Here is a 24,722-nt window from a genome sequence, read left to right on the forward strand (position 1 = left end):
GCAGAGACTGAAGGGAATGGGAGTGGGAGGGCACAGGCATGCAGGGGGAAAAGGCCAGTCAACCAAAAAAGAAAAAAAACAGAACTGAGCTCCTGGTATTTGTACTCCTCCCCCAACAGTGTCCTTCCTGCATGGAGCTGGTGCTGCTGGCAAAGGCAGACCTGCTGCTTGGGCAGCAGGCCAGGCCAGGGCAGGGAGAACCACTGCTGGGGGGTAAGAAGAGGATGTGTGAGCTCTGGGGCTGGTGGCCTCCTACCCCCTCAGTGTGGTCTGACCCAGCTGGGGTGAGAACCCTGCCCTTGGAAGATGGCAGCCCCTCTTCCTCCTGACAGGAGCAGCCATGGCCACTCACAGAGTGGAGTGGGGCCAGGCATGAGTCCCCTCAGAGCAGGGCAGAGCATCACTGGACCCAAGCCCTTTCCAGAAGCAGCTCCCACACCTCGCTGGGACTGGGCAATAAAGGGCCTTGCATTGGTTTAGCAGTTGCAGAAGGGGATTCTACCTGCAGAGCAGGTCACGAAGGCAGGAATGCTGGTTGGGAGCCCAGCATGGCTGCTCTCTGCACCACCTGCCATCTGTCAGGGGAGGGTCTGATCTGCACCAGGGCTGTGAGAAGCTGGGCAGAACAGGTACCTTTTCTAAATGTAGCCAAAGGGAACCAGGGTTCCCCACCAACCTGGTACACATTGCTGGTTTCCCAATTACAACCGAGTGTGGCAGAGCCCTGCCTCCTTGCTTCACTGCTTTGGGCTTCAGAACAGATTTTTAAGGTGCTAAAATCCAGGTCCTTATATGTTAAAGCTGTCCTTCAGTGCCCCAGACCTCTGTCTGTGCCTCGAGGCGAGCCTTCAGGCACAGCCTTGTCCCCACAACTTCTACATCACTTGCACTGCCTCCAGGTGCGCAAGGCAGTCTGCTGTGGTGGGGGCTAGGGAGAAGAAAGTGTCTGTGAGTCCTGGGGAGTGGCATAGCTAGTTACAAACAACATATCACATGGGGCCATGTGCAATCTGTCTCCTGCCTTCAGCTGTGCTGGTGCCTCCCTGTAAGCAGATGCCCTAGTGGAAAGAAGCAGCTGGGGCGGTCACCCAGCAGGCAGGGAAGGGGAAGTGGCACTGCAGAAGGCGTGCGTTGTGGCTCAGTAGCACAACTGTGAGGGCCCCTTTCTGGGGAAAAGTAAGTAATGGGCAGCCGACATCTGCACTTCCTCCAGCCCCACAGGGTAACAAACAAAATCAGAAGGCTGCCTACTGTGAGCTGCTGTGTCCAGCCAGCTCCTGCCGTGCAGGTAGCTGCTGATTCCTGAAGGGGTGGACAAGGAAAGGAAGCCCACAGAGCCATGATGATGATATTCTCTGAGCAGGGTTTTAGGCTGGAAACCCACGCTTTGTGCTGTTACTCCTGTCACTTGTCAATTCCTGTCTTTGTTAGGAGCAGCTCACCCCCCTACCTTTACCAGAGGAGACACAGCCTAGCTCTGCCCCACCTGCCCTCCTCACCACACAGCTGTTCCCAATTTGGCCCCAGCTGGGTCCAGGCTGTGTGGGCTGTGGGAGCTGAGGGAGACAGTTGGCAAGGGCAGGGCTGGCGACACTGCCTTTTGAAATCCTGCAGACTGAGGTGCTGACCCTGCTCGGGCAACAAAAGGATAAACTGCCATCCTTTCCACTATCTCCTTGAGGATGCTGTCTCCACCTTTCCCCAGTGCCAGGCTGCAGTGCTGCTTGCTGGGGATAGGTAGTTGTGGGCAGGCTGCTCCCCTGCCCCTTTGGTACCTGGTGGTGCTCTTCTCCGGGGGGAGGCCTTGCTGCAAAGGTGCAAGTACCTTTGCTTCATTACCAGGCAGGTGAACACCAACCTGGTTTACAGCTGGGAGAAGCTCCTGTGTTTTCTGAGCCCTGTTTGCTTGTTAACTAACTGCATGGGGAGCCACTTTCTTAATCATTCATGGGGGGAGCCTGCTGGCAGCTTCCTTCCTTTCTGGCCCCCTCTCTCCCATCTCATCTATGGCTGGAAGCAAGTCAGAGTCTCTTCTCTGCCTCCCTCAGGGTCTGGGTTGGAGATGATATCCCCTCTGCACCTGCTTTCTGTTGCCCAAGCTGCAGTGTTGAGTCCTAAAAATGAGAATACCTGGAACTGGTGGACTCTGGCTTCACCCTGCTGAGCCCACCCTCACATCTCTCCTGGTGTAGCCCTGCTGCTCACTGGGAGCAGGGTGCAGGAGCAGTTACCTTACAGAGCTGCCAACAGCACTTCCTAGGGCAGCTGCCCATCTTTGGGACCAGGTGGGCACAAGAAGCAAGTGGTTCCTTACAAGGAAAGTATAGCTGGGGTGTGTAAGAGGATCTTTCAGTTTTGTCAAACTCAAGCAAAATGAGCTTCTTCCAGCCCCCAGTGAGCAGTAGCCTCCTCCCAAACCAGCTGTGTGATTTATTTTGCAATCAGCAAATAAAGAATGACATTATCAAAGTGCAGTGAGCTCTTGAAGGTGGGAGCACTCCACCTGCATCCTGGCCTTACCCAGCCCTGGTTCAATGCACTGGGCCAGGCACCCCACACTCCTTGTTGGCAGAAATGCCAAGGCCTGTTAAGTATTTAGTCCTCACCCATGGTTGATGGTGAAAGGCTGAGCTCACAGCTGCTCCCTTTCACCTGTCCCATCCACCTTTCTTTGTGGAACGTTGTAGGAATTGAATTACATTAAATTTGCCCAACATACTTGAAAGTGGCTGATGGAGCCCAGCTGACACAGAATCATGAGCCCCACCTCCTGAGGAGCCCAACTAACCTGCTGGAACCCCTCTGCACAAGGGGATTCTGCCAGGAGAGCCAGCAACAACCCTGCGCTCAGGGGCAGAGGGGAAGATGGTTCCTCATTGCAGGAAACACCAGAAAGTCTGCTCCCCAAGCACTGCCCAGAGCAGGCAAGCCCAGTTCTCTGCTTTCTTACTATTATTTGTTTGAATAATAGTTCAATAGTTCTTTGTTGGAAGAGGTATTCCCCTGGACATAGGTTTTTGCAAAAACAACAAAGGCTGATGTTCTGCCTCTACCTTGAATGTAATCCTGAATCTTTCTGCTGTAACTGCTCCTTGTTTGTAAGGTGTTTCTGACGAGCACGCGCTCTCCCTTCCACTATGCAGCAAAGGGTGAGGGCTGATCAGCACCATCAGAGGCAGATGGTGTTGGGGCAGCAGATTTAGAGCGAGTATTCAACTGGAAAAGGGTAAAAGTGACAAGTTAATGGGGGAGAGAATGGATCTTTAAATTGAATTATTTTTTCAGTTACAAATATTTGAAAAAAAAGAGAAAAAAATCCATTTTATTAAAAAAATTCCAAACAGCCACCTGCTCAAAAACTTTTCTGCTATGCTGGTGGGAGGGCTTGGGGCTACTCTGCCTTTTCCAGCTAAGGGTGGGTGATCTGTCTGGGTCTTTCTCAAATCTGAAAAAAAAGAAAACCAAAAGAATTTTGAGTAGTGGTGCCTCATCCTTTCTTGGCTGCAAGGAGAGTCCCTTGGTGTTTGGAAGTTGCCTACCCCACAAACAGAAGTAGGTCTTCTGGTAGGAGAAGCATGGGCAGCTCTTACAGCCCAGTAGGCTGGTCTGTAGCCCAGCAGTTATGGTGGTGAGATGACTGCAGCCTTCCTCATCTGGATGCCAAACTGGAATTACTTTGACAGAAAACACTAATTATTCACATCAGTAAATATGCTTCAGCTTCCACCCTCCCATGAGCTTGGGCTTCTGAACATGGTTCTAGAGCCTGTGCCCTGTTGCTGCCCCACTTGGCAGATGAGACTTCCCCAGCTTTTCTGGAGAAGTTTCTCATACAGACACCACAAGCCACCACTGCCCAGCCCTTTCTGCCAGCCCCTCCTGCAGTGCCCCTACCCACTCCTGGTTTTGAGAACATCTTGTTTTTCTGGGGCTCTGGAGAGCTGGCATTTGGGGAGGGCAGGGCTGCCACTGCTGGCTGCACAGCTGCTCAAGCCCCAGCCATTACCTGGTCTTGTGGCCTGCTCTGGTGCAAGGATGGTCAGGAATCCAGCACCTCAGCTTGGTGCTAGGAGGAGTCAGCACAGAAATGGGGTCACAACGATCAAATGGCAGAAATGAAGAGCTGGCTCTAGCCCTGGCCCTGTCAAAGCACAAAGCCAAAGCCAGGCACTCTCCCAAGATGCAGTTTATTTACAAACCCACAGAATAAAGGAAAGTAAGAATCTAGTGTCATCTCACAAGTAGTTTGTGCTCACAGACAAGTGCTTTCAGTAGAAAGTCACAGACTCCATATCCAGAGCCACCACCACAACGCAGCAATTCTCCACTCCTGACCTGTGTCCCTGCTGCCACCGCAGGGCTAGGAGTTAGTCTCCCTGAGCCAGCTCCAACCTGAACCCCATCCTGAGCTACAACGGTGCCAAAATAGACATGTTCCTGGAGTTAATTTACAGGTTTTTGGTTAACAGTAAAAATCATCTAGAGACTAAAATGACAGCATGAAACACTCTTCTTTAGGGGAGGGGTGGTTTTTGGCTGCTCCTAAACTAGGAGACAAAGCCCATCCCCTAAGGCTGTTGCAGTGGCAACAGGCCAGTGCAGTCGGGCACCTCTTGTCCACACCCCATGCACCACTGCCAGAGAGGTAGGAAGAGGCAGATTCTGGGTTCCCCCTTCTCAGCCCTGTTTCCAGGACAGAGGAACTTGTCCAAGTGCTTCAGGTTTTGTCCTCCCTCTCCCCAGCAGAGGTGAGCCCTTGGCTGGCAGGGGGGGATGTGCCATCCTTGCTCCCATGCAGCAGGGAGTCTGTCACCAGCCCAATTCCACTTGCACATGCAGTGCCACCTGCCAACAGCAGCAGCTCTCACGGATCAAAGCCTCTTCCTCACAGCTACAGCAGCTGCTGGCCCATGGGGCAGTGGACCTGACTGCTCCCCCGGGGCACCAAGGGGGAGGCAGGGCTGAGGCAAACAGGACATGGTGGTGGTAGAGATGGGGAAGGCTGAGAGGGGACACTTGTTTTTGTGGCCAGAACACACTTGCCACTCTGCAGTATCAGCCTCAACCATCACCTCACTTGGGTCTGCAGCTTGGCCTCTCAGCACTGTTGCCATCTGTCCAAGTTGGCCTGGCAGCGTCCCCCTCCCCCAGGGGCATTTTGTCACAGATACAAGTGGGTAGGGTGGGGAAGGGCAGGGCTTGAGACATGATGGGAGCTGGGGGAAGGAGTGTGTGCCACTGAGAAGGTTCCCCAGGATGGGGTGGAGTGGGGGTCACCCATCTATGTCCCAGCTGAACAGATGGTGCTTCACGAGCATGTCCTGCACACCTTCCTTCAGCGGCTTCTTCTCCTTGTCCTGCAGGATGACAGAGACCCAGGTCAGTGCACTGCACCCAGAAAAAGGGAAGGTTGTGTCTGAAGGCAGAACCCCAGCACACTGAGGTCTCCAGCAGCCAGAGCAGCCTTCTGCACTTCCCACCTCCATGAGGCTGAAACAGGGAGAGGCTCTGTGGTTTGGAGCACTGGGGAAGAGAGAGGCCTGCCACTTTCCTCTGTCCCAGCTGGGCAGGGTAGCACCCTCTGTCAGCACCTCCACACAGCTCATGTGCACAGCCTGCCATGGCAGGGAGAGCAGCCCCATCCACAGACTGGCACCAGACCAAGAGGCAGAGGATGGGTTGGAGCACAAAGCTGGGAGACAGAGGTGGTAAGTGAAGCCTCTGGCTGAGGCAGAGAATGGGAGACACCACCACCTACTCACCTCCCTCTTGATTGGCAGCTCCCAGTCCTGAGAGAGGCTGAAGGCAAATTTGCAGAGGACTCTGCAATGTAAGACAGTGATGGTCACACACACCCCCACTCCCAGATGACACTCCCAGCCTGTGCCCACAACAGCTGCCCCTGGGCACACCATGGCACAGCTCCTCAGCTTGCCTCAGCAGCCACTGAGCTTACAAGGATGAAATTCCTTGTTTGTTTGTTTGTGTCAAAAGGGCAGCACCACCAGCCATCCCGTTCCCCCTCTTTGGGCTTCACATCCTGCCATGCCCAGGCTGGAAAGAGAAGCTTGGAGACATGACTCAAGTGCAACCCCTACAGAGCCTGACACAGCAGTGCAGGGAGGCACAGGCAGCCCTGGGCTCTGCTAGGCTGTGGACATGTGGCTAAGAGCTGCATGCAGCTGGCAATGGGAGGCTGCAGGTGCTTCTCCAGAAACCACACCAGTGCCAGTAGCACCTCAGAGTTTCTGCATCCCCTCCCCTCACTGGAGTAAGAGAAGTGTCCTAGCACTCATGCACATCTGCCGCATGGGGAGGGCACATGGAGCCCCCTCACTGGGGCTGACTCTAAGCAGAGGCTGCAGGCACAGCCTCAGCCCTGTCCCTAGAACAGGGATGCACAGCTCAGACCTCCTGGCAATGAGCTCATCAGTCTGTCAGCCTCAAGGCAAACTCCTGTGGTGGGGGTCTCCTCCAACTCCTGCTGCAGTGAGGGAGCCAAGGCCCTCCACAGGATGCTGACTGACACATACTACATAAGCCTCTGCTCCTGCTCCACACAGGCCTGGGATGAGCCTTGAACCAGTTCCATCTGGCCCTTTGGCTGTGCTGAAGTAGCAGTGCCCCCATGCTGTGAAACAGAAGCCATGGGATAGCACAGAGGTGGAGGAGACTCAGCAGCAGCACTAGAACAGGGCACCCTCTGTACACACAGGCCCACTCCTGGCTACTGACTCTCCCAGTGGGCCAGAGGCAACCAGGTGGTGTAGGAAGATGCTAGTTCCCACAGGACAGCATCAGCAATTGGGCTGGAGGGGTTTCTTTGCAGCTTCCTGGGGCTGGGTGTGACTCTGCAGAGTGAAGGAGGGCTGGGATGTGTGCTCTGGGCTATGTGCTTTGTGTGAGCTCAGCTGTGTTCAGCCCCTGACACTGCTCCCTTGCTTAACCTGGAGTCAGTCCGTGACAGTCAAACCGTCTCCCCAGTACATTCCCTGTTTCCTGCTTGGATTATAGTGGTTGGCAGAGGACTTGGAGAGCAGGGCTTGGAAAAGGCACCATTGAAGTAGACATAGGGATAGGGGACAGTAGGAGGCTGCTGGTAGGCCGGGGCTGCCTGCTTGTCACAACAGCTCTCCAGGAGCCAAGCTCTGCTCTTGATCAGGCAGGCACAGTGCAGCACATTAAACTGTCTAGACAGCTGCTGCTGCCTCAGCACACAGATGGAAATCGCTGCAGTGGGGATGTCTCAGCAGCCCATGCTGCTACTCAATGGAGAGGGCCCAAAGCCAGCCACAGTGAGGGCCACCTCCTCTCTATTCCAGACCCTGTCAAGGCCCATGGGAACACTCACCTCAGCTCACATTTGATCTGCACCCAGCCAGGACTGCGCAGGAATGACCAGGGATGAAACCACTTCTCAACAGTCTGCAGGCTTGAGCACAGCACCTCCAGCCACAAATGCAGCACCTGCTCACTGCAGCCATAGGGTAGAGGCACATGACTCAGCTGAAGCCAGCAAAGCAGCCCCATCCCCTTGGGGCAGTCTATTTTCAGTCAATGCCTTGATCCCAACCCACAGCCCTGTCCCCAGAGGGAACAGGATAACCCAGCAAACTAATGTGAGCCACTCCATTCACTATGAGTTATTACAGCCAAGAGCCAGCCCAGCAGGAAGCTCAAGGACCAGGTCCCACTGGATGACTGCAGTGAGAGGAAAAAGGATGCTGTGGCCCAAGGTATATCAAGGTAAGTGATGTTCTTGAACCTGCTCTGCCCCCTCCCAAGCTCTTCACATCCACCAGCCCCTCCACTCTGGAGCTATCAGGACCATGACTCACTTGAGCCCAACGCAGATGAGGGAACGAAGCTTCACATCCATCTGTGCATGTGCAGCATCATGTGTCATGTTCACAGCCTGCACGGCCTGCAGGGAAGGAAGATGTGGTCACTGCCATCTCAGCATCACAGCCAAATGCTTCACTCCCCAGAACTCCCCACCACTACCCAGTGCCACCTGCAAGATTCAGAGGGGCTGAGCCTTCCTGATAGCTTCACTTTCTGCCTTCTCCCAGGCACCTGGGTGTCTTTACTGCTTCCCATCAGGGAAGGGCTAGGAGACTCTCAAAGCCTCTCCCAGGAGATGGACATCACCCTCCAGAAGCCTCCATGGCAAACTTCCCCACTTCAGAAGCTGGGCTCTGCTGGAGGTAGCACTCACCCGGTAAAGCAGCTCCTCTGGAGTGAGAACTTTGCCATCTTCATCAAGCCTGCCAAGACCACAGAAGAGACCTAGCTAGTTCCAGAGCCAACCCAGGCACATGCAGGCCTTTCACCCTCCATATCCCAACAGCTCTCTTGCTGCCTCTGAGCCAAAAGGTAATTCTGCAGCCATGAGAGAGCAAAATACAGACCCAGAAAGAAACATGGGGGCTGGGAAAGCCAGTCTCAAATCAGGACAGGCACAGCAGCCTGCTGACACCACACCCACAGGAAGATGGGGTGGACCATGACCCTTCCCAAGGTGGAGAGCAGCAGCAGTTTGATGAGCACATGAAGCAGCTGGGTCTGTGCCCTGCCCTCATGTGAATAATGTGGCCTCACCTGTAAGTCTTGCAGAGCACGAGGCGAGAGTACACCGAGTCAAAGTCCCGTTCCACCTCCCGGCCTGCAGCCTAGTGGGGCACAGGGACAGTCAGCACTCTCTGCCCTACAGCCCCCTCACCCCAGCCCTCTGGCAACACAGCCCCACGAGGGGAAATGAGACCTCTCACCTCTTCAATGAAGAGCCAGGGATGGCAGGCCCCCCCCAGCAAAGATGGCTTCTTCAATCCGTGTTCAAATATGGACTTCAAGGCTGGACACAGCGTCCCTCGCACCAAGTCTGTCACCCCTTCTGTGACTGAGTCATCTCCAGCGATGGAGTACTGAGGAACATGAAGAGCCAGCTCTCAGCATACTGGAGAGGGGGCAGAGCACAGAGGTGGTCCACTCACCTCACCTAGAGCTTCTCTGTGCACATCTACTCCCAGGTGCCCACCAGCACCCATTCCCTTAAACCCCTGTGCCTTTGCTGGCTTCTGCTTAAGGCATGTTTGGTGCTACTCCCTGGAGTTGTTCTGGGACCCCAGGACCTTTGTGCCTAGGTGCTGCCCAGGAGACCACACGGTGACCCCCAGTGTCATCCTAGCAGCATTCAGCATGTAGGAACTGCTGCAGTTCGGTGAGAAGATAACTGAACTAAGGTAGGAGAAGGAGCTGCACCGAGAGTCTCTGCCACTCTAAGCTGCTAAAAGTCAAGATGAATGGGGACAGATAGGAATTCCCAGGGCAGCTGGCACACCCCTCTGAAGTATCACCCTGATACATACATTCCAAAATTAGGAGTGAGATCCTCTCCAGTTGGGAAGAGGACTGCTCAGCAGCCCAGGGTGTGTTTATAAACAGAGAGGTGATCTGCTCCTAAAGGACGAGCCCTGAGAATTGAGTGAGGAAGCAAATGAGCTGTCAACACTGACATCTCTCAAGAGGCTTCTCTTGGTGAGGTGGGGGGAGAGGGTGTCTCAGGTCAGCCTCTGAGCCCCTCTGCAATCTCCAAATGCTGAGGAAGAGGGAAGACTTCCCCTACACATAAGGCAGCAGCTGATGGTGTCTCCTATCCCTCACCCCAGTCTTGGGGCCATATTGAGGTATTTGCTCTAAACAGGTGGCCTCTCACCACTGCTGGTTACTAGATGAACCAAAAAAGAGTGCACCCTTGGGCACACTTGTTTAGGGAGAACCCTCTGTGGTCACCACAAAGCATGAGTGGGATCCACAGGCTCAAAGGAGGGAGAGAGAACAGGCAGCAGGAGGCTGGCAGAAACACTGCCCACAGGATTGTCTTATGCACCTTCCTGCTGCTTTTTCAGCTTTTCCAAAGTTCATCTCTAGGGTCCTTGCAATTCCAGGCATCACACTCAGCTACCCTCTGCAGCCCTCATTCTCCACTTGGTCAGCATCAGGAAGTTGATTAAACAGGCTTAGAAGATAAGCTGCCTGATGACATCACTAAATGCTCAGTAGCCAGAGAGAGCAAACAAACTGAAGGAGGGAAATAGAGGGCTCTTTTCTTTCAACTCTGCTTTTTCAGCTATAATTCTTTGTTTAATGTTGGGGGTTTTTTGCTGCTGTTGCTGGTGGTGCTTTTTTTTAGTTACCTCTTTACTCCGCTCATCCAGGATCTCCACAAATTTTGCAGGAAACCAACCTACAAAGAGTGGACAAAGAGGTGAGCCTGATGTAGACACTGAGAACCACCAAGCTACAGACAAGACCAGAGCTCAGCAGAAGCTGAGAACAAATCAGTATGGTTCAACCCCAAAAAAGGCAGCAAAATCACAAGAATGAAGGCATCTGCAAGAGGAAGCCAACTAAAGGACACTTCCTACAAGCAGCAGAGGTGACATGCACCCAATACCCTTGTGCTATCTGAAAGAAGTAACCAGGCAGCTGCAGCCCTGCTCTCATACCCTGCCTGCTTCGACATTTCTCTCGTCCCTGGCAGAAGCTTAGGTAACTGTCAGAGCCTTTGCTGCAAGCATGCCAGAGCAGTTGCTGTGGATGATGAATGGATGTTCTGCACCCAGCCTCATTCTCCCCAGTGCAAACCATCCTGCTCTCACCTCTCAGTCCATTCAGCTCTCCCACCCAACAGTGCTCATCCTTCTGAGAAATGATCTGGAAAACAAAAGAAGTGGAAAACACTGGTTGAAAAGAATGCTGTGGCAGGAGGGCTACAGCTGCCTGGCTGTGTGGACAATGCAGAGCTGCTTTCTTCTCAACTGTTTGGCCAATGTTCTCTTCTCATGCGACCCAGGGCCTTCACAGAAAAAGACCTCCTGCAAACGTGACCCCTGTTTTCCCCAGTTTTCAGGTGGGATACCCACAGGTAAAATGCAAATGGATCTTTGTACAGTTTTATCACAGCCTACTGCACAGCTTTAAACTGGGACCCAGCTTGGACCAAACCAATCTTTTGTGCAGCCAGAACAGGGACTTGGTTATGCTGAGAATGAGCCATGAGGCAACACTCACAGCAGTACACTGCCTCACCCCCAGCTGCTCCCCTTAGACTGCTAACTGAGCTCTGAGGTGATGTGCCTCCCTCCTCCCCTGCAGAAAAGGCTGTGTGGTGTCCCAGCTAAGCGGGGCCCACACGGCCTGCCCCTGCCCCTGCCCCAGCACACCGTGATGATGTCGTTCTTGCGGAACCCCAGCTCGTCGTCGTCGTGGCGCTCGAAGTCCAGCAGCGCCTTGGCGCGCCGGCGGCGGTTCCGGGAGCAGGCCACATAGTTCTCATGGTCCCGCTGGTGGCTCTCCATGCTGTAGTCTGGAGTCAGATCCTAGCATGCATGTGGATGAAGAGCAGAAAAGCAACAGGTCAGACTCACAGATCACAGAAACATTCAAGTTGGAAAAGTCCAGCTGATAACCCTGCTCTACAAGGTTCACCCCTAAACCATATCCCCAGGCACCACATCCAAACCACCTTTAAACACACCCAGGGTTGATGACTCAATCACCTCCCTGGGCAGCACATTCCAATCCCTGACCACTCTTTCCATGAAAAAATTGTTCCTAATGTCCAGTTTAAACCTACCCAGTCACAGCTTGAGGCTGCTCCCTCTTGTTACTATCACTAATTACCTGGGAGAAGAGACCAGCACCAGCCTCTCTACAATGTCCTTTCAGGTAGCTGTAGACAGCAAGGAGGTCTCCTCTCAGCCTCCTCTTTTTCAAACTAACCATCCCCAGCTCCTTCAGTCACTCTTCATCAGGTTTATTCTCCAGACCCTTCCCCAGTTTCATTGCCCTCCTCTGCACTGGCTCCAGCACCTCCACATCTCTCTTGTATTGAGGTACACAAAACTGGACACAATACTCAAGGTGTGGCCTCACCAGAGCTCAGTACAAGGGGACAATCACCTCCCTACTCCTGCTGGACACAGCATTTCTAATCCCAGCCAGGATGCCATTGGCTTTCTTGGTCACCTGGGCACACTGCTTGCTCATATTCAGTTGCCTGTTGATAAGAACTCCCAGGTCCCTTTCTACCAGACAGCTCTCTCCAGCCACACTGCCCCAAGCCTGTAGCGTTGCTAGAGGTTGTTGTGAAATGATCTGCCAAAGCTTACATTCCCAAACCCCTTCCTGCTCTTGGCAGGCAGACAACCTCACAGAAGAGCTGTCCTTCACAAATGATGGGTTGAGCAGCCCTCATCCTCTACCTGTTACATCTGGCAGGTTCTTTCTTGTGCCCACACTTCAGGAGCATTTGATCAGCCCTATCCTGTGATGAACACTCAACACTCATGCCTGGAGCACACAGCAGATCACTCACAATGCTGCAGTTCTTGGGATCCACACACTGGAAGTGCCTTGCCACCTGAAGAATGGCCTCACGCAGGTCGGCCACCAGTTCTGTCTGCTTGATGTTCTTGGCTTTCAGTGCCTCCAGATCATCATCCCCTGGAAGAGCCCACACATCCAGAGTAAAGGCAAGGCAAAGAAAAGAAGTATAAGCTATCACAGATAGCTAACTTAAGTTTGTTTGACAGTTCCTAATATAAGATGAGTTTATCACATCCAAGCTTTACTTCCCCTCATTCGAGTGGAAGTTTTCCATTCTGGTAGTCTGCTGCACGATGGCAACTTCTCTATTTTCACCAATATTTTAAATGCTAACAATAATATTAGGTAAAAACCATGTCAGTCACTGCACACAAAACCCAGTAAAACCAGAAAACACTGTAAATCATCTCAGTTCTACCGCTGATGCATTTTGAAGCTGGAACTTTATCTTTTTGCATGGGTATAACTCAAAATTGCCTTCATAAAACTACTCAAACTCGGTCAAGGAGACTATCTGAGACACAAGAATGATGCACTGGGCAGCTAAGTTCCCTGCTGCTTCAGCCTGTACTGATTGTATGCTAACATTACACACAAGAAGCCTGAGTTTAGGTTGCACAAGCAACTTTCCTACATTTCTTCACTTCTGTGTGCTTGGCTTTACAGCTTCATTGGTCTTCTACCAGAAATTTTATATGTAATGCTGTAAGTGCCAGTAGCAAGCCTGTGACAATATATCAGCTTCCTGGAGAATATCTGAAAATCTCTTCTCTGAAAAGAGCAGTAAACCTCAGTTCCAGATTTATCCAGGCTATCCCAAACACAGCAGAAACACTATTTGAACCCTGCAAATTCATTGTGTTGCCTTCCTCCAGAAAATCAGCGTCTGTGGTGAGATGTGGCAATGTCAAGACAGAGACCCAGTTGCAAGGAAGGTGATGACAGTGAGGCTTACAATAGGAATGGCTACTATGGAGTCACAGAAGCAAGTTACTGTTAAACCCATGCAAGACCTATTCTGGCTGTGTGCTTTCCAGACACATGTTGGCTGAGGCCATAAGTGAAGACAACTAAGATTCAAAAGTGTTCACATCAGGCTCTCAGAATAAGGAAGAACATCACTGATGTCTGTATTTATGAATTTTGATAGCTGATACACTGGACCATCCTCCCCTGTCTCAGATCCTGAGAGAAGTTCCTGAACTGTGCAGAGTAAAGGCAGGAGAGTAAAACATTCAGCCATATGGTCTGTCAGCAAATGTACAACCTGTTGGCCAGTGCAAGAAGGACATCAGAGCTGGGCTAAGCTGCCACCCACTGCTAGTCACCATTAGAATCATAGAATTGTTTCGACTGGAAGAGACCTTCAAGATCATCAAGTTCAACCATTAACCAAACACTGCTAGGTCACCACTAAATGATGTCCCTAAGCACCACATCTACACATCTTTGGAATTTCTCCAGGGATGGTAACTCCACCACTTCCCTGGGAAGCCTGTTTCAGTGCTTTACAACTTCATGAAAAGAATAATAAAATATTTGAGCCTGGAGAAACACCACTTGTGACCAGCCACCAATTGGATTCAAGTCCATCCACCACAACTCTTTGGGCCTGGCTATCCAGTAAGTTTTTTCATCAGGCAAAACATTTGCCCACCCAAGCCATAACCAGACAGCTTCTCCAGGAGAATGATGTAGGAAATGGTGTGAAAGGCTTTACTGAAGTCACATGTGTTGACCTCCAGTCAGCTGGAGGATGGTCAGTCCATTCAAGGACTATCTAACCTAAAATTTACTTTCTGACCAAAGTAAGCAAGTAGAAAACTCCACTTCTTCCCTCTCAACCCTCAATTCTGTCTCTCTTCTGTCCTCTTTCTCTGTACTGGTGCTTCCCTGCTTTGCTCACTCCCCTCCTTCCTAGGCTGCTCTACCCATCAACACCAGGTGAAAGGCACAGGATTGTCCTTACCAAAAAGCAGAGAGGTGATGCCAGATTTCCTGCGCTGAGTCCTGCGCCGCACAATCTGAGGGAAGAGAAAGAGAGAGAACAAAGTGCACACATCAGGGCAGCTATCAGAAATGAAAACAGCAATCCCACACAGGGCAGCTTTGGACAAGGAGTCCTGACAGCTACGACTGGAGGGAGCAGGCAGATGAACTGGCAGTTCTAGAAAGGAGTTGTTCTAGTTCTAAATGCAATGAATCAGCTCTAGTGCTTGCTCTGCTCCATGTGCAATGAGTTATTTATAGCTCAGCTGTTACGACAGCAAAGTTCAAGAATCAGCCAGGATTTGAGTGAATAATTTTAGTTCTGCTTGCTGCCAGAAGCAGTTCTCCATGGAACTACAGATACATTTCTAATGCCTACTACATTTTAGAATTGCAGGTATGTCATGTGATTAGCACACAGAGAAGCATCAAGAATATATCTTCCACACAGGCTTGACAGGAGCTATTACATCTGCAACTGCAGTCCAAGAGGAGACACAGGTGGATTTTTTATTCAGCCTCTCAAAGGTTGCTGCTGTTCTCTGACTGTACCTTCCAGAGTTATTTTAGTGCACTGGCTTTCCACTAATGGATTAAATCCAGTTCCTACTCTGCATGCTCCAAGCAAACTCTGCCAAAAGCAGATGTCATTTCTTTTAGTTTCCATTAATAAAATGCATCCCTTTCCAGCATAACTCTCATTAATGATAATTACAATCAATGTCAATATCCCTTGCACCTGGGGATTTATCAACCAGGACAGATCTGGCAGCATGTCTTAGCTCCCCCTCACTTCCCAATACTTTTCCTCCACTTGATGACACAGTCATCCTGGAGCCAAAACCCTCTCAGACAGGAAGATCTCTTGCTGACAGGGCACCCGTAAGGGAATGGTAAAACCAGAGCAGCAGAGGCAGACGGGATGCTGCGCACTCACTTTGGACAAGTTGTTGACAGTAGTGGTGGAGCTGAGCAGCTGCCCTTGGTCAGCAATGAGGTAGGCCAAGTGTTTGCGGCGCTGGGTCTCCACCGCCACATCCGTCAGGGAGCCGGCCACGCGCATGGCCTCCCGCAGCAGCACATCTGCGTCCTCAATCTGGCTGGGGATGTCTGACAGTGTGTTGAAGATCGAGGCAGAGTTTTCAGACTGGATGAGTTCATCCTCCTGCAACAAGTGCACTCATTATGCCACACAGAACAGTGAGCACAGCAGCTCTGCTCCTGGAGCTGCCTGCTGCAATTTGATATTTAGGGTATGGCCTGGTCCAAAAACAATGCAGGAATCACTGGATAATTCCACCAAAACCTCAGTAGGAAGGGTCTAAGCTACCTATGGGAGGGGAACAGCATCTTTTACTACTCCACTGCTCAAATATGCCCCCAAAATTCTAGCTGGTCTGTTTTTGAATCACAACAACCATCACTGAAATGAAGTCAAATCAGCAAGGAAAGACAAAAGAGAAGGTGTTCTGTACCCACTGCCAGGACTGGGCACAGCAGGGACCTTGCTGGGGACAAGGGAATGGAAGCTGCTCGGTCTCACACACTGTAAAGTGCCTACCATGTCAAACTGTGCTCCACTTTCCCATTACTCCCAGCAGGCTCACCCTTGCCCTTCCCACAGCAAGGTGAGCCACATTCTTTTTTGCATAAAAAGGAAAAGATCAGGCAGTTAAATGTAAGCGAAATCAAATACAGTCAGGACAATGCCAATCTCTTGGTGCACTCAATGGTGCCATCAAAAAGTTTCCCAGATAACCACAACCATGGCTTTTTACCTCTGCTCAGAGATGGTATAGAACCATCTGATGGTTTAGGTAAGATTCTCTGGATGGGATTTAGATTTAGACTGACTGGAGGGGGGCAGCTCATGAGGTTTAATTATGAGAAAACAAATGAGGTAGGCAGGGGAAACAGCAATCCCTGAATCCTGTGAAGTGCCTTGGAAGTTCTTCACAGCCAGAGCACATTCCCAAACCACACACAAGAAGTGGATACAAAAATCTTGCCCCTAAAACGTGGAATTAAACACCAAAGTACTACAAAGGAGGAGGAAGAGGAGGAGGAGGTGAAAATTACCTTCATACTGAGCATGCCTAAAGTGACCTGGAAGAGCACCACAGAGCCCTGGTAGAAGAAGAGGTCCCAAATACGAAGCAGCAGCTTGATGTGGACGACACTCGCGAAAGAGGTGAGGAACCAGTGCAAGGTGATCAAGGAGAGTTCTGTGAATAATGACACAGAAAAGAAACATGACAAGGGAAGTCATTCAACCAATGAATTTGGACTCTCTTAAGCACTTTCTTCCCAACTCAAAGATGCCCATGCACTCCCCACCTGAGGAGGTTTGCTCCTAGCCCTGCTGTCGTTGTTTCACAAAGGCAGCACAATAATTTCTGTCTGCGTGCCACCCTGGCAAGAGAAGAGATGGTTGCAGGGCACACTTTTACCAATGTCATGCTCCTGGAGCAGCCTGTCCAGGCGGGGCAAGTACTGCACAATGAGCTGCCGCAGGACACGCTGGTCTGTCTGCACACCCATCAGGGTGGTGCTGAAGTAGGAGGCAGGAACCAGTTCCTCGATGATAGCACACATCATCCAGAAGGCATCTTCCTCCTCCAAGAAGAGCAGCAGAGAGGCAGCCACCTAGGATTTTGAAGGAAAAAGAATCGGATGTCCTAAGAGAAGCAGAGCTCTTTTACCATTTCCTCACATGGACAGATGGACCAGTATCTAGGTGACCAACAGCCTCCTTCTTCCACAACAGCTCTTCTGCCCTCTCCCACTGAAGTGATTTCTCCTCAGTGGAATGCCTGTGTCCCCCTCCTCCAGCTACAGATGGACAAAATTCTTCCACATTTTTGGACACGAGGTACTACTCCGTTCTCCCTTCCCTAGGAAAAATGCTCCCTTCCTGGGGGTCAACATGTCTGGCAGCACTGCCTCCAGTCACTTGCCTCAGCATAGCCACCTCAGACAAAGTGATGCCTATCAGGAAGGCTGTGAAAGCAGATTACCATGCCAGTGCCTTGGCAATACCCAATCTCTGGGTACAGCCAGGCAAGTCCCCGCAGTATCCTGCGCAGCCGTGGCACCCCGATGCTGTTCATGTTGGAGAAGCAGGCGTTGCTGGGCATCGTGCGGAGCAAGTCCTTTTCAATCTGTCAGACCACAGTGAGCAAGGACAGTCAGCTAGCAGCATCTGAACAATGGCTCTCTTCTCTCTGCACTTCCCCATGGCCTCTTGCCTCAAGGAACTCTGCTTCCCCAAACTCGCACATAAGTCCTTGGGCACCAAAGGAAATGGCCCTATGCAAGCACCTGGGGCCAGTTAACATCCTTCACTGACCTGTGGGAAAATTCTAGTGCAGACAGTGATTTGGTGAATCCCAAGAAATACTTGCCTGAACTCAGCCTCTAGCTTTACCACTGAGAATAGGAGACATACTGGCTGGGAGTTTCATCTGCTTGTATTTCAAGCAAGGCTTCCCAACGAACATATTCCAGAGAGAAACCAACAAGCTGAATGTTCACATCTGTGACAGAGGACTTGGAGATGAACAGACCACAGACCACCCTTGGGCAGTGTTGTTCCTCCTTCCAACCATTTTCAACCTGGCTTCTTGATATGAGCTGAACATGTGCAGAGTTCAGTCTCTTTTGTCATGGCCTTTGCTTCCTTCCACAAAAGCAGAGTTCAAAGGAAGAGGGAAAACACCCTGTAACAGTCTTGTTGGTGTTCAGAGACTTTGCGTTTGAGGGAACAAAGACAGTCCCTGGGAGCATTCCCAGGGAGGTGCACCTGTCAGCCTTTCACCCTTCAATTCCCTCAGCAAATATCAGGATATTTCCTGAGATGCAACTGCAGCACTGTTTTCTAGCCTGCAGGTAGCATGGGTCCAACCCCTTTCCTGCTTGTCCTAGGAAGGAGAGGAGCTGCACAGTTGCTATTCTAATGAAATCAAGGATTAAGCTTTAGGGATTCAACCACACATGTGCTGTCTAGCATCCCTGCTGTAGGCAGATACCCCTTCCTCCTCACACAGCAAATCCTGCCCTTCTTCCCACCCCTTTGTGCCCAGTCAGCACTAGGCAGTGTGTCTCACCTGTTTGGCAGCAATGGTTTCATCATTAGAGCTGTTTTTCACAATCTCTCGATATGACATCTCTGAATTCCTCTTCTTCTGCAAGGCTCCTGACAGGCGCATCCACAGCTGGGGGGACAGGACGAACAGAGGTCAGAAGAGTCACTAAAAGAGCCACCCTCTCAACCAAGAGAAAGTAATCTTTCTGCATGATCTCTTACTCCAGGCAGGAGAGCCTGCCAAGAACAGGCAGCACTCTCACCTGTGGCCTCATGCTGTGTGGAATGCCGGCTAGCACCAGGGAGCGCAGCTTGTCTGAATGCGGTAGGGTGACCTCGATTTTGTCCCAGGTGAGGTCACCCACGTCATGGTTGTGTGTGAATTCCAGATGAGCCTGCCACTTGAGCCTCTGCTGTGGCTCCTCTGTCAGTGGGACCCCCAGAAGCTTGCTAGAGTTTGGCTCAGCGCCATCTGCCTCAGCAAAGGGAGGAGAATGAAATGGAGCAGTGAGGGAACAGGAGAGAGAACAAACAGAGGAGAGGGTGAGGAGCAGGAGAGCCATTTGAAGAAAGCACATTAAAAACATTCACATCTTCCGGCCAGAGCATAGAAAGGCAAAGCTTGGTTTCTAGCCATCTTCTCTATGCAGCAAATTTTATAGTCATAAGCAAAAGGCACTGGGGCCTTAAGAACTAAGAAGCTGCTAGCAGGCATCTAGTCTCTACTTACTCATGATTTAGAGCAGAGTGTGGCTGGAATCAAACCAGACCCCAGCAGCAGTCACGCTGCTGGGTTTTGTAAAGATCTGTAAGTCAGGCTGACAAAAGCACAGCAAGGCTCCAAGGTGGCAAGCAGAAGCTGCGTGCTCATGCAAGTCATGAGGTGCAAAATGTGAACTTTGGGGATATTTAATCACCAAAACTGCTTTAATAAGGATGCTTCCAAATTCACAATGAGAGAGCACCTTAACCTGAAGCTGGCTTCCTAAAATAGATGCTTTAGCACAAGCACAGGCTTGACGTCAGGCACTCTGTCCTTCATCATGTAACACATCCCAACAATGCAGTCCAAAGCTTTCTGCTGATTTTATAATGTACAAGTCTATCAAGTGTTCTGGATGAAGAAAATTGGTTTGTCCTGTCCTCATCTCTGGGTCACTGCTTCAAAGAGGATCCTCTATGACTCAAGGTGCCTCAGCACACTCACGCAAACAACTTCTGCCCTTGCACTGTATAGCCTGAACCCTGGAAATGTCCTGTCAGAGCACAGAAAGCAAGTCCTGCATCCTTCACTCTATTCTCTTTCTCTTTGCATAGTGAGCCAGCTGTTGTAATTCCATGTCCAACACCTCTCCACACCCTCCTTTTATTTCACCTGCCTCTGTCTTGCAGAAAAACTAGGCTGGGGATTCTGCCCCTACATTGTGCCCTATACTTCACCAGCTGCTGGCATGTGTAGAACACATACTGCTGCCACTCATCTTGGCTGTGGGTTCTTCAACAGACAGCACATGTCACTGTGCCTGCTAGCAGTGCTTGCAGTGCTACTGAACACAACAGAGACTCCACTGTGGATTGGGAGAGCTGCCCTTTCCCAGCATACAGCTGCTAATGGAGATGGTAATGTTCTCCTTCCTCTCTCCTATCCATGGCACATGCATAAGGGGATGGAAGTGACCCTGCTGCATAGTCTGTGTTCCACACTCCTGTAAGGCCTCAAGTGCAAGATGTGCTCATCTAACGCACTTGATTACAATGGCAGGACATGGAAAGATGACAAAAGGTGGGTAGATGAGACCTAGCACAGAATGGTTGCAGTATCACCCTGCCACACATGCAAGCATGGGAATGGCTGGATGCAGCACACAATGGAAGGGGTGGGGATGGGCCTGGCTTTACCTTCCTTATCAACTCGGAAGCCGAATTCATCATAGCGGAACTCTGGCTGCTCAATGGATTCTTCTTTCTGGGAAACACGAAGAAGGACAGCAGACACTTTCATCAGTTTAGCACTGAGCAACTGAACAGAAACATGGATATTATCCCATCCCACCACTGTCTGCACTGTGCTGAGTCCTTTTATATTCAGTGCCACCCACCCTAATTTCCAGTTGGGGAGGTGTTGCGTGCCATTCCGATTTTGACTTTTCCATGGAAGTTGTGAAGCCCTGCTTGCATGGGCTTCACATCAGTCCTTTCTAAAGCATCATGTCAGGATCAGAACTCTCCTGCTGAGGTGAGCTCTCCTCATGGACACACCCACCCCCCAGGTAAAGAGGTCTCTACTGCCTGCAGCTCTAATACACTGCAGCCCTGTTAGCTCTGCGCGCAAGCACTGCAAATTCAGCTCCCTGCACTGCTCCACCTTCTGCCTGTTGCTTTCAGATTTCCTCTGCAAGACAGCAGGCAAAACTGGGATTTGCACCTCTGAAGCAAGCCCAAATTATAGGGCCAAGGAAATTCAAGTACATGATCTAAATCTCAACTTTCCTCATTTATGTTTACGGCTGGCATTGAGGGATACACACTGGAGGTTACAACCAGGATTTTTTTAATGAGTAAAAACCTACAGATACCACTCCCCCCTTTCCTGCAAGACCACCTGTGCCTCCTGTGGGGTGTCTGACAAGCACTGCACTCAGGCAGCACCCAAGAAGCATGCTTCTACCACAGCCCCCCAAAAAGCTTTAATCTGCTTCACTGGGTGCAACTGCCTTCAGCAGACACTGCGGGTGAGTTATGAAATCCCTTGGCTGCTTCCTTCCTTCCTGCTCTGTCCACCTGGTGACAAGTCTAGAGGCTAGTGTTTCCTGCCATGCATAAGCCATCAAGAGTAGCCTGATGGTGACAAAGACTCCCTGAGGGTGTCAACATTTTTTAGAGTGGAGCAATAGTTGCAAAACAGCAGGGCAATAATCCACTCGAGTCTCTTTGAGTTCTGCAAGACCCTCTTGCAAGAGCCAGGATGCAACCACAAAACACGTCAAGTAGCAAGCAAGCATCCACAACCAAACCACTGGAGAAAGAGTGCACCTCTCCCTCCTTTTCCCTGGGGCTTTCAGAGATCACCAGAAACTACCATGGTCCCTTTACTTTCTGTGCATATCCAGAGAACACCTCTTCCCTGCCCCACACTGTACCTGTGTGTATTTTGCCAGGATTTCCTGAGGCCAAATGCTGGGAGTGAGTGCTGAGAAGGGACCCCCAGCAGAGGGAGTGTGATGGCCTGAACAGAAAGAGATCAACACACAGCAGTGAGAACCAGGAAGGAATGCCTTGGAAGACACACACTCAAATATAGACCATTCCAGCAAGAGAAGGACTCTCTCAGCAGTTTGTCACTACTGCCATGCTAGACACTGACACTCCTTCCACCTCACCTAGGAAGCAAGTAATTTCAGATGGGTTTGTCCCTTACCATCATGCAAAAGAAGCAGAAAAGCCAGAGCCCTCTGAAAAAGAGACTTTTAGGGAACAGAAATAGTTCTATGGCATCATGTCAACTTTATTCTGCTTGGAAAAGCTGTCTGGTCAGTGCCAAGCCAGGGGAATAATTTAAAAAAAAAATAATTGACCTCAGCATCTGCACTCCAGAGTTCTCTGGAACTTTGTCATCCAGGCACAAAAATGGGCAATCAGAGCCCTTAGCAAGAAGCTTCCTTGCAGCAGAATGACTGGGACATTTCTGCCCTTCTTTGCAAGGTTGTCAGGCCATGCATAAAGACCTGCAGCAATGAAAGCACACCTATCATCATGGTCTTTTGAGTTCAAGGTAAGCACCTTCCCAGCTTCAGGCACTGTCCCATGAACACCTTCCTTTGCAGTAACAGCAGAAGTTCTGCAACTGAAGCAGACAAGCACATGCCAGGCCTTCTGCTGCACACATCAGTGACAAAATGGTTTACTTGGCTTTGAAGTGAAGTCTTCCTCAGGGTTACCTGCCTTGAAATAACCATCTGGGCTGGGATGGAAGATGTACACAAATATATGGGGTGGGAGAGTGGGCCACTGCCAAAGGGACATGCTGGAGGAGACCTAGTTTTAGGTTTAGTAAAGCTTGTACCTCAGTAGCTCACAGCTTATCTCCAGTAATTCTTCAGCCTTCTGCCTGCCTTAGTGACTCTGTTTTACAGCAAAAAAATCTCTCAGTTCATAAGTAAGCCACCTGTTTTGGGGCAAGTCTTGGAAAAAAACAGAACCAAGCAAATCTCATCAAAAATAGGGAAGGCAGACTACATCTCCTTCCTCCTTTGTGTTCAATGGCTGAAGCAGTTTCTGCAGGCTTCAGCACAGAGTAAAATAAAGAACTGAGTTCACCCTGAGTGAAAAGGCAGCTGGGTCACAGAAAGTGGGACAGTCTTTTCTCCTTCAATTTGACCAGACAGCATGGCTCTTGGAATCAACAACTGTCTTTTACTAAGCTGCAGCTGAAGAAAGAACGAGCAAACAAACAAGACACTGTGTCCATTTTTTTCTGTTCACCTGACATTGCACTCAGTAAGATTGAGTAGCAGAGGATGTCAGCAGGTCCAGAAAGGCTGTTCTCAGAGGTGAGAGGTCAATATCCTGTTACAAGAAGGAAAAAAATAAAAATTAGTGATGAGAAAATTCATGGTGGGGGACAGACAAATCCCTCGTGCACAACTTATCCACAGGAAAATTATATCCTTGAGTGTTCCACAGCAAAATTAATTTCCAGGGACAGGAATTTCCTCTTGGTTTCATACCTACCCATCAGCTAGAAAGAGCACACTGTCATATCCCAAGTTCCTGTGACAGCAACAGCATTGCTGAATGAAAACATGTCAAAAATCAAGTTAACTTCCATCACCTTTCCCACCACATTCTGAGAGTTTCGTATTTCAAAGAATCATAAAATTGTTTATGTTGGAAAAGGCCTCCAAGATCGAGTCCAACCATAAACCTAAAAGTGTGAAGTCCACCACCAAACCATGTCACTGAGCACCACATCTACATGCCTTTTAAATACCTCCAGGGATGGTGACTCCACCAACTTCTCTGTGTAGTCTGTTTTTATTTAATTATGAAAACACACTATACATAATTCTCTGAATACACTGCTCATGGAGAAGGGAATGGAATAGTGAAAAGGGCATAAGGGGGGAACATTAGATTCAAGATAAGCCTGAAAGAGATTTTAGGGGTAGCATTACAAGAGCAAAAGGTTATGGAATACATCTCCCTGAAGGGATCTGGGAAAGCTTCTGGCAGGGATTTTCAGTGGTGAACTGGACTAGGATGTGGACAACATGCAGTCGAGTACCTCTGCAACGAGCCAGGCTCCTCTGCTAAATGTGGTGATGGAGCTCAGATGATCAAACAGCCCACTCAGCCACTTAGCTCCCCTCCTTCCTTTCCTGACATCAGTTCACAGAAGCCTTTTAGAGGGTTTTTCCAATACAACAGTGGAATACTTCAGTAATTGGAAAGAGATATTTTGGACTTTAAGATCAACCTTGTAACTCCATGGGTGGGAGACAGCAAGAACCACCTCTACCAAACAGATAAAGCCACTGCTGAGATGGATCTAGCAGTCCCCCTCCTTTATTCGGGAAAGAATCTGGGAGAAACTGTCATTGTTACATCTGGGACGGGTTTTCCAGCTTCCCCTTTTCATAAAGCTACTTATGACTGCAAATCACTAAAAGGAACCCCAGGGATTCATCTGGCAGGCCCCGTCCAGGTTTTTTATAGTGCTCAGTAGGACAGGGTTATATTGCCTTCACATTTCAGGGAGCTTTCCAGTGAGCACTTGCAGCCTGAAAGTGGCTTGCTACAGAACTCCAAGATAAGCAGCTGTGAAATACTGCAAAAGCAAAAATGCATCTGTCTGAGAACACAAACCATAAGGCTTCCTCCTCCCAGATTGCAACAGTTGCATGAGAAAGGCTGGCAGGGCTGAGTAGACACTGATCTTCTGACACCAACTCCCAGGGAAAAAAAACAAACAAACAAACAAACCAACCAACCAACCAACAAAAAGTTCAGCTTTTGTTTCTGAGAAGTAACATTGTACATGCACTGGCCAACCACTTACACATGAGTTGTGTAATCCCTCTTCTACCCTTCCCATCACTCTATCCCCACTTGTTCTCTTAGAACCAACTATTCCATCAGTAAATGAAGACACAATAAGAACTACAAAATGAGCACCTGCACACTCAGGGCAGTGTAGGCACATCGAGCAGGTAGCTCTGCTAACATTACTTATTTCCCTTCCAACATCACTGAGTGTACT

General features: G+C 50.2%; 1 protein-coding gene across 2 annotated transcripts; it reads right to left on the minus strand.

The window, feature by feature from the left end:
• Positions 1-5,135: 5,135 nt before the first annotated feature.
• Positions 5,136-22,973, minus strand: SGSM3 (small G protein signaling modulator 3). 2 transcript variants are annotated; one of them, XM_054387151.1, is made up of 22 exons: positions 22,946-22,973; positions 21,604-21,689; positions 20,363-20,429; positions 19,055-19,056; positions 18,727-18,939; positions 18,486-18,593; positions 17,397-17,540; positions 16,830-17,025; positions 16,459-16,604; positions 15,317-15,544; positions 14,360-14,414; positions 12,380-12,507; positions 11,226-11,381; positions 10,662-10,716; positions 10,197-10,246; positions 8,772-8,924; positions 8,602-8,672; positions 8,219-8,267; positions 7,839-7,924; positions 7,352-7,474; positions 5,763-5,823; positions 5,136-5,357 (listed from the first exon to the last, which is right to left on the minus strand). In XM_054387151.1, the coding sequence occupies exons 1-22, from the start codon at positions 22,950-22,952 to the stop codon at positions 5,274-5,276; spliced, it is 2,268 nt and encodes a 755-aa protein (XP_054243126.1). In that variant the 5' UTR covers positions 22,953-22,973; the 3' UTR covers positions 5,136-5,273. The 2 variants fall into 2 exon arrangements, with proteins under 2 accessions (XP_054243126.1, XP_054243127.1); XM_054387152.1 differs by lacking the exons at positions 18,486-18,593; positions 18,727-18,939; positions 19,055-19,056; ... (1 more) ...; positions 21,604-21,689; positions 22,946-22,973 and having other exon boundaries at positions 5,136-5,351; positions 8,772-8,846; positions 17,397-17,531.
• Between the last annotated feature and the right edge of the window lie 1,749 nt (positions 22,974-24,722).

Source organism: Indicator indicator, chromosome 14 (assembly GCF_027791375.1).
Source record: "Indicator indicator isolate 239-I01 chromosome 14, UM_Iind_1.1, whole genome shotgun sequence".
In the NCBI taxonomy this organism is placed as follows: domain Eukaryota; kingdom Metazoa; phylum Chordata; class Aves; order Piciformes; family Indicatoridae; genus Indicator; species Indicator indicator.